The sequence below is a fragment of the Aplidium turbinatum genome, chromosome 1 (genome assembly GCF_918807975.1).
Source record: "Aplidium turbinatum chromosome 1, kaAplTurb1.1, whole genome shotgun sequence".
Lineage (NCBI taxonomy): Eukaryota > Metazoa > Chordata > Ascidiacea > Aplousobranchia > Polyclinidae > Aplidium > Aplidium turbinatum.
The window spans coordinates 35,476,177-35,486,275 of NC_137472.1; the positions used below are offsets into that span (position 1 = coordinate 35,476,177).

At 38.3% G+C, this 10,099-nt stretch overlaps 1 protein-coding gene across 1 annotated transcript; it reads left to right on the forward strand.

Moving 5' to 3' along the window:
• The first annotated feature begins 2,947 nt into the window (after positions 1-2,947).
• LOC145765231 (malonyl-[acyl-carrier protein] O-methyltransferase-like) lies at positions 2,948-9,732 on the forward strand. Its single transcript, XM_082577020.1, has 5 exons — positions 2,948-3,158; positions 4,163-4,277; positions 8,506-8,626; positions 9,032-9,176; positions 9,638-9,732. Exons 1-5 carry the CDS (start codon positions 2,948-2,950, stop codon positions 9,730-9,732), a joined length of 687 nt encoding a protein of 228 aa, XP_082433146.1.
• Positions 9,733-10,099: the final 367 nt, after the last annotated feature.

Here is a 10,099-nt window from a genome sequence, read left to right on the forward strand (position 1 = left end):
GATTTTCTTGTGTGTAGGAAGTTCAGGAACAACTCTTCTAGCCTACTGCAGCCTAGACCGGTAGCACAAGATTGCTTTTTGTGACATTGTTTTGCAAATGAGCATATAGGCTACTGTACAGTACGTTCAGTCTAGCCTACATTCTATCTAGGTTTGGCAAGGACTCTGTACAGCATTGAAACAATTCTTTTTGTGCTCACAGAACTCTGTGAACATCATAGAAATCGCCTGTTTAGAACAGGGGTCACCAAACTATGGTCTTGGGACCAGCTTTGGCCCGAAAAGTTGTTTTGTCCGGCCCACCTCACTGTGTAAAGGTGTAGCCTATATTCATAGAAAAATATATATTTGGTCAGGCACGGCATTGGTCGAAGAAGGGAAAAGCAACTTCTGCCCAATAAAGAAGCAGAAAAACAGTCATTGTGGTTTGGCTACACGATTGGTTTGTAGACCTGAAGATAGTCAAACTCGAAACAATCAGTTCTGTTATAAATAAATGGAAAATTTACGTCAGTCTCAGCTACTTTGGCTCCAAAACGTGAAACTTGGATTTTTGCTGTTAGAACCAAAAGTAGCCTATCTCCAAGATTTGGCACACCATAACTCACTCACATAGGCCATATTTTTCGTTGCCCAATAGCCTACTGTCTCATGCTTTGAGTTTATTAAATGTTTTTTTTGTAAAAGTCTGCAGCAGGTCACTTTTTTTGAAGCAACGACCGAGTCCCCTTACGGCTGATGGTGTTTTGTAGTAAGCAACAATAAGTCTCCTACTTCAAACAGGAAGTCTCGTCCAGACCTGCTATCCTCATGCTGATCGTTGATATTTCTTGAAAATCAAGAATAAATCAACCACAGGAGGCCAGGCAATCGCGGATTTTTCATCAACCGTGGGCTACTTCAGTAGCCTACCGTATACTGTATTTGTTTTAAATGTCATTTTTAGTTTATTCGCTTGGAAGATGCGCATTGTGATGGTGCGTGTAACGTTCAGTCTTACTGCTCAAACTGTAGGCCACATTATCAACTACTATTGTATAGCCTACTCTCAGACTACCATTTTTAGACTATAGGCTACTTGCAGATATCACAGTCTAAAAAGGAAATTGAAAATTCACCAAATGCAATAGTCTAGCCTAATATATATTTGAAATACCTTACTTCCACGACATGACTAATCAGAGGAATTTTCATCCATGGGAGATTTTTGTCCGAGTGATTTTGAACAGTTACAAATCGTGATGCATGAAAAAATTACTGTCATTCTGTACCAACAAATTTTATGCTGCCTGTTATAGCCTACTTCCACAGCAAGAACGTCAGTGTATGTGTAGCCTATTATGAACAGGGCGTAAGCCTATCTGTCAGGGCAGAAGTCTGGTTCAAAAATATATAGCAAGCGTCCCGTTTAGCAACATTCTTGGTATAAAATCTAAAGTAGGCTACCGTACCGTATAACGTGTGTAGCTGGTAAGTGACTACGTTAATGCTGAGCACAATCAAACATTTTTACGATGTTGTAGGCTTACTTATTTCTTGTATCGATGGGCTTCTTCTTGTAGCCTGTGATCAATTTTGTGACAAAATAATTTCTTTTAGGCCTTAGGCAATATGTTATACTCGAATTAGAAACCTGCATTAGAAGGTCGTTCGTAACATTTGATAATGACGCTACTTGTTGAAGTTTTAGGGGTCCGAAAGTTTTGAAAGGGCGCTGCAGAAGAACATCAAAAGCAGATCATTATTTTACAAGAGTTCAAATGGTCTAATGCCTCACAAAGAGCAAATGCGCATTTTGCACTTCTTTTATACAAATATAATCTATTTAATAATAGCGTTCAATCGATAGCAGCTTGGTAACTGGTTTAGTTTTCAGCCTCAAAACATGACAATTTGCCTTTGAAACGTCGGCAAACAATGTTATTTTGTTTGCCGGTCAATCGCCCTTTGTGGTGGTCGAGAAAAGTAGGCTAATCTATTTGATGGCTTTAGAGTTCAATTTGGTACAATGCACTCCAGTGCGACGTGGCTAGATAAACTGTTAGACACAGAACAAACAAAACCTGCAATAAGATGACCGCAGTAACGAAAAGTTGTACCGCAAAAAAGAGAGCATGCTCTGCAACTTAGTGCAGATTGCACTGAGGTGCAAAGTGGACAGCTCTAAAAAAGCGAATCGCTCACGGATAGACATCGATAAAACTGTGCACGTGGTGACAATACAAGGCATTGGCATTGTCAGGAATCCGTGAAAGAATGAAGAATAGGTTTGCGTCGGAAGCATTTTGCGTGGTCAAGAACATTTTTTCTATGTCCGAACTTAAAAATAAAAAATACGCGATAGTTTTCTCGTTTCTACATTTTGTATACTGCTAATTTCTTTACTTTGTCAGTGTATTTTTGTGCAGCGTTATTGTTTTGCAAAACAGGGAAGTTTTACTCGCTTTAGCAGATTTAGGAAGTTGTGCTGATTTGAATAAATGTCGGAGTCCTAAACAAAACTAGTTATCATTTTCAACATCATGTTGAAGCCTAGCTAAGCATATAGTCACCAGAAAGACGCAAGAAATTTTGTAATTGCATTAGAATGTATAACTTGTACACTGCATTAAGTTTAGTTTTATTGCTAACATCTCTTCTTGAGTCAATCCTATAATGGAATTTTTTGCCTTTTATTCATCGACCCAGTCAGAAAATCAATGCAAAAAGTGATTTATTTTCAGGCTGGAAATATCAAAGTTTCTCAAACTACTTAGACCAGCTGACCCAAGACTCTCGTCATTCTAATAACACCCGTTTTTTTTTGTTTAATTTGCTTGGAGTTCGTCTTGGTCGATATAACGTTGCCTACACTGGGAACACTGCAAAATCTAATTTAGTTACAAATTTCAACAAAACAAAATTAATGCTTTTTTTATAAACAGTAGATTATAGTAAACCTTCACAGATGGCGGAAATAAAACATACAGAAGTTTTGAAAAACATAAGTAAAGTAGTTGACAGTGTTTCTTTTGTTGAAGCCCAAAAAGCTTATGATGAATGGAGCAAGACTTACGACGCAGATTATCAGAACATAGGTAGCAAAGTTCCTTTCAAAACAGCGTTGGTGGCTTTGAAATATCTCAACGAAGAAAGTGTGATACTCGATATTGGTTCAGGTGAGCGGAGTTGCATGTGTTGAAACTACAATAGTTTATAAAAATACAACAACAAAAACAACACTGCAATCGTTTGTATCTTGCTTGGATAAAAAAGGCAAATGTTTTAAATCATGGCGTTGTAGCCTACAAGCAACTGTATCATTATTACTTACATTATATTATTCTCACAACGAATGAGAACACTTCCTGTCTTTCACTTTATACTGTAACAGTGTAAAGTGATCAACTGAAAATTTTATCTTGAAAAGTCCAGAATTACTTTGTATTTATTGCAATTCAACTCAAACGTTTTGTGTATAAGCTACTGTTGTTCAAACTGTATCCTTTGTACTGCATCTTTGGATGAAAATTATCACGGTTTTACGTCGTTCTACGATGAAAACCCCGCTAGCGAATGTCACAGTTATGGGTCTTGCACTATTGAAGGCTTTCTATTGACCAGACACGCAAATCATTATATCGTTGGTGGAAAATTTTATGATTTTAATTACGGTAAATCATAAACATCAAAGTTGCGTCAGGTTTTTTCATCTTAATAATTCTAGAATTCTCTGCTTACTTATTATATTAACGATCTAACTTCATTTATTTTACATTGCAAATGCGGAAAATAAAACTTGATTTGCCAGAGGACAGATCTGTCACTGAGTAGCATTTTAAAAGTTATAGGCAACATTTCGAGATGAAGCACTGTTGTAAAAATGGTAGATACCAAGAATGACTGCCTATATATAGGTCGCCAAGGTATTGAGCCACGTTGTCAATGAATTGTTTTCTTTTTTTTCAAACTGATTTGTAACTTAACCGACTGGAACAACTAGGCTAGCTTGTAGGCTATATTCTACAGAATCCATCATCCTTTTGCGGGTTGTCATTGTAAAATATTGGACCTCCTAATTGTTTTCGAAAATATAAGTTTAATCTATCGTAGTAATTGACTCTCAGACTAGCTTGACTTCTTCCGCTGTATAATAGTGCACGATTGTACTGTACATACATAGGTACCGGTCGTGTGACAGAAACCTTGCGAAAACATCATTTTAATGGACTCATTGATGTTTTGGATGCAAACTTAGAGATGTTACTTGTTGGAGAAAAGAAACAACTTAATTACAGGTGAACCATAGTTTTCATTGATTTCCATGATAAGGAGTAGCCTACGCGCTAGCTTGAACTACACTGACTAATACTTGAGGCAGTCCGTTTGGATGAAAGGTTTGTTTGACTAGTTTGCATGAATCCTCTTCTTTCATTGTTTATTATCCACCTCCTTCATTGTTGTATGTGTTACATGCTAATCATCATCATAAGTACTGTATGTCTCTTCCTCTGTGGGTCCCGTTTGTGGAAGCATTGCGCTCATCTATTGGGATTACCGAGCATTTTGTGGTCATTTTCGTGACTTCCTTTTGTGAATTTGAGAATTTTACGTGTTAAGTGTTGCAGTCGATCTATTGACGAGCGAAACGCAATACACTCTTGCAGCTTCAACCCATGACCCAGAAGTTTGTTGCATTGTTAGCAAAAGTTGATTTTGGTGACGAGCTTCCACCCAACAAAGTGCTCTGCCATCTAATCCATCAATGCACTTACCCAAAAAATTATTAGGTCTAAGCTTTCTCGGTATAAACACTGACAGTGACAGGACTGCAGTGTTATAAACCTAACACAACTGCTTTACCGGATCAGAGTAAGCTATTGCAATCTCATAGACCTCTTAGGGACCTTTAGTAGTCAAAACCGAATACAGATTGATGATGCCACAAAAAGTTTCATGGCTCTTTTGCATCTGTTCTACCCAGCCTGCAATTAGTTTTGATTTATAGGCTAGTGGGAACTTGCTCTTTGTAAGGCCATGTAGCCTATGCCAACTAGGTTAAAGGAAAAGACAAACGAAACATAGTTCTTGCGTGGCAGTATCTCGGAGGCAACCCCCACCATCCAACTATCCATTGGAGGAAACCTATCATTACTGTAGGTTATAGGATAGGCCTACACCCAGTCTAAAAGACCGAAAACCATGGCCACCTAAAGATATGGCCTGATTTGTCACATTTTGCAGAAATTTCCAGGTTTTTCTAACTTTGGACGAACGTTTAAATAAATTTTTCTAAAAATTAGATTTTTACGCTGTCTTTATTCTTTTCTCCAGACGACACAATAGGTTTTAACATTCTCACATGTTGAAAAACAAAGAAAATTTGATTTCGAAGATTTTAGTCAGACTGTTAATTTTCAATAACAGTCTGATTTTGCGTTTTTCAACTCACTTTTTCTCATTTGCTTTTGCTTCCCCAAGGCAACAAAAAGTTTTATGTCATTAGGAAACCGCAAAAAGTAAAAACATCTCAAAAAATGTCAGTCAAGCACTAGCAGTAGCTGTAATCAAAATCTGCAAAATGTGACAAATCAGGCCGCATCTCCAGGTGGCCATGCCGAAAACCAAATAAATCTAATCTAATTGTTCAAAACTTTTGTTGGTAGAAATCGTATTTTTCACAAAAAATAATTTAATGCGAATTGAAATGACAAAACAAATCTGGTGTTGAAAGAAAATTGGTCTTTGCTGAGCACTCATCAGCCTGAGTAAGTCCAATTTTTAAATCGTTTTGAAATCAACAAAAATGCTGTTCTTTTTGAATAAACAAAACTAGGCTAGTTGATTCAACGTACTTCAGTTAATCAGGTCACACTGCTGTAGGCCTACTTCACCATTTTTTTTTTAAATTCTTATGCAATGGCAGTATTTTTATAAGTGTGTTCACTTATGGAAGATACGTCATTTTATTGTTACGGTGTTGATATGCTACAAATAGCTCATATTCATAGCGTATATGCAAATGTTTAAAACAAAAGTGAAAAATAATCATTTGTATTGTTTTTATCACGTATGTTGCATGAGATCATGAGAAAATTATAGAAAAATCTACTTAATATACTATAAATGAGAAGAAATAATACGAAAGATGAGGAAATAAAAGCATTGTAGTGGAAGTCTTTTGCCCAGGGATATCTAAAGAAGGGGATACGAAGGCTTTTATTACGTCTGACAATAGAAGGGCTTTTGTTTATCGTAAATAATCTGTGTTTATAGTAAAATGGCAATTGGCACCGATAGTAGTTTAATAAATCTTGTTATGATAACTTGCATTGCGCTATTAGCATCAGGCCTGGATAATCACAGCATGCTCATGGTTGCTTGTTAATTCAACTACCCATATACTTGCTTTACATCTAGCCTACCGCAAAGGCTTTGTTAAAAAAAATAGCTTACTGGTAACTTTTCAACTGTCTTTCCAAACAAGTATTCTTTAAATATACTCTACGTAACATTTGCTTACTGTCTTTTGTAGCTCATTGTACCAGCTGCACTACAAAACTTTTTATGATTTTAAAAAGAAACACATGTTTAAAGAACTACAAACTACCGCCCTGGTAGTGTCATGAGAATAAGGCAATCGCTTCGAGCCTTCATATCCCCTTCTCTAGATCAGGGGTCCGCAAATAGTGGGTCGCGACCCAAATTTGGGTCGCGAGACCATCCACAGTGGGTCGCAAAACGGTTTAAACTTACCATAAATATAACTTGTATGGCAAAAATAAATACAATCATGTAGTCTTTGATGCTGAGTTTCGTACAATTTTATAAGCTGCAAGAAAATTTATACTTTCGATTGTAGTACAGTGGTTAAGCCCACGGTTAAAACCTGGAAGACATCTTGAGCCAGGGCATGAAAACTCTCTCAGCTTATCTCCAAAACTGTCGACTGAAACTCAGCGAAACCAAAACTTTGGCAGCAGCTTTCCACCTAGACAATCCGGAAGCTGATCGTGAGCGACATGTTCAGAACAATGGAAAACCTCTGTCCTTCTGCCCCGAACCAAAATATCTTGGGGTGACCCTAGAGCTGACACTTTGCGTATAACAGCCTTGGCCCTTGTCTACTCTTCAGCAGAGTACTGTGCACCTGTTTGGTGCTGCAGACTGCAGTGCTCACTGCCATAACATCGACACTGCCATAAACAGCGCCCTTTGCACAGTTACCGGATGCCTGCGTCCCACACCATTGGACAATCTCCCCATTCTCGCTGGCATCCGACTTGCTGAGCTTCGTTTGAGAAGAAGCCACTCTGTTTCTCGGCGGACGGGCACTAGAGCCTAACCATTTTCTTCACCACAAAATCTCTGCTCCTCCAAACCAGCACCCTCGTCGATTGAAATCAAGACACCCGTTCGTGCCAGCCGCACAACTTCTGATCAACAAAGCAGATAAACTTCATTTCTGCGGCTACTTGGGCGGACCATAAATGGAATTCTGAAGAGAAGCCAACTACCACCGGACTCCATTTGTTCATCCCCGACGCCGACACATGCCCCATCGGCCTGACACTACAAAGACAAGCATGGGTACGCCTCAACCGTTTTCGTATGGGCGTCGGGCTTTTCCGCTCAATCATGCACCATTGGGAAATTGGCCTCTTCCTCCTCCTGTGAATGTGGTGCCAAGGAACAGACCGCAGACCACATCATCAATGGCTGTACCATCTTCAAGCTACCCAACGGAGTGGAAGGTCTACGCGTCATGGGTTATGAAATCAAAGACTGGCTGCTTTCTAGTAGCCTTCCAGTGTAGTCCGGGAACATCTTAAGTTAGGAGTGGTAAAAGGATAGAGTAGATCCTCGGCTCCAGAGGTTTGCACGACGACAACGAAGCCCACGGTTAATAGGTCCACCCGCTTAGTAAGCCCAATTTGGTCCATTTCAGAATTACTGAAGGTATCAGAGTGGTAGAAAATTGTCCCCCGCTTAATAAACCAAAATCGTCCGGTCCCGATGTGGCCATAATAAGTGGGGACAACCGTATTGAAATTTATTTTAATTTGCAAAGTGTTTTGCGCAAAATTATATAACTTAGGCTACTTCCGAAACATTTGGGTCGCGAAGATTTCGAACGATTGTTTTTTGGGTCGCGCGAACAAGTATTTGCGGACCCCTGCTCTAGATATCCCTGCTTTTGCCAAGCATGAAGCTTCATTAAATGACAAATCAAAACTAATGTTTAACGAAATGTTCTCTTACATTTCTGGGTAGATTACTTTTCCGCATAAGAGACGCAAATCAAGCAGGATAGGTTCTCTTCGCCTAATTGTAAGTTTGCCACTTAAAAACAATATTTGCATTACACTTCTAAATTGACATGTCAGCAGTCGACTCTGAGAGGATTGAATGAGGAAATGTATCCGTTTTGACCTTTGACCTGACACGCAAGCAGCTGCCGTAGCTTCAACCGTTTTGAAAGTTAAGTAACCTTTGTAAGAAAAATACTTATATTTATGTTTTCAGAAATATTATACGTCACAGTCTAGATGAAGAAGGAACACTTCCTTTAAAAGACAGAATGTATGATATGGTTGTGAGCAGCGGGTCATTTCTTCCCAATCATATTCCGTCAACAGCTTTGAAGGTCAGGCTACTCTCCACAAAAATATATTGCTACTCCACACAAATGCACTTTCTAGGGCATTTCATGACAATCTGGAAAAATCTTCTTTTTTTAATTCTCAATGAAAAAGAGATAATTTCTCAAAGTTCCATTTATGACAGATAAACATCATTCAGCAAGAAAACTGCTGCCGTGCGCGTTATATCATTGTTGTTGTCTTGTAGCCTATCGTGCAGAAGGCCACCGTTGAAGGTATTTCGAAACCAAGTAGGCTAATGAAGTAGTTTAGTTTGTGAGACAACCGTTTGAAATGGACTATGAGCACGAAGAAACTGATCAAGAATTTTTAAAAATATAACAAAAATATGTTTATATTTGCCCACGGTAATTTTGTTTTTGTCAATTAACTTTTATTCACTGTTTCAGGGAATTGTTAAAGTGGTGAAGAAAAATGGCATGCTGGTCGTAAACGTGCGCGGCAGCACAATTGAAAAGTACAAAGCTCGTTTTGATCAAACAATAAAAGACCTTGTAGATAGTGGAAGAATAGTCCTTCTCGAAACACAAGAGTGTGAGCACTATTCAAATCCTGAAAAGAAGCTCGTGTCAATCATTTACGCTATGAAAGTTTTGTAACAGAAACTTTACGTGATAAACTTGACTATGAAAAAGTGTGATGATACTAGGTTACATGCAGTTGCAAAGTTTAGCGTTATTGTTAAAAGGTTGCTTTAAATTGGCGTTGTAATATATCAAATAAAGTATTAGGCTACTCTGACTCCTACACTATTTGTCATTGCACAAGACTGGGGAACTGTGTTTCGAAAGCTCGTGACAAGTCGCTATTACCACAGCGAACCCGCAGCATCAGGTTGAAACAGGTCGTTTTATATCTACACTTGTGAAATACAGTATCAAATAAAAATGATACATTTCTAAATTGAATTCTGGCCAGCTTTTTGACGAACAATTCTGACTTTTGAACGATAGAGATTTTTTTTCTTGTTTAGTATGAGAAGCTGTTGTTTGTAGACTACGTTTCATCGTGGTCAGATGTCTGGGCGTTTCTCGGGCAGCCACAAGATAAGATTGTGTTTGCAACGTGTCTCAACCGTTATGCGGCTTGAACGTTCGTTTTATAGCCCTATAGGCTAAATCAGGCAAGATGTGTTCTTTAATGGTGCACTGTAACAAAAATGAATGGCTTTTATATTGGTAGATCTTTATAACATAAAGCGATTTTAAGAATATATTTTATTCTTATTTTGTCATAACTTAAAAAACCTATAAAACGATGTGTTTAATTGGTCAAAAAAATGAAGTCCTTGACTGGAGACGCAGGATCCAGGCTCACTATTTTGCGCACAAACACACTAAACAAGTAGCGTAAACTATTAGGCGAACAGCAAACAATTTTGTAGCCTACTTGGAAAGTTTTTACGCCATTGAAACGGTATGGAAACTGATGACTGTGTACTGTGTAGCCTACAGTGG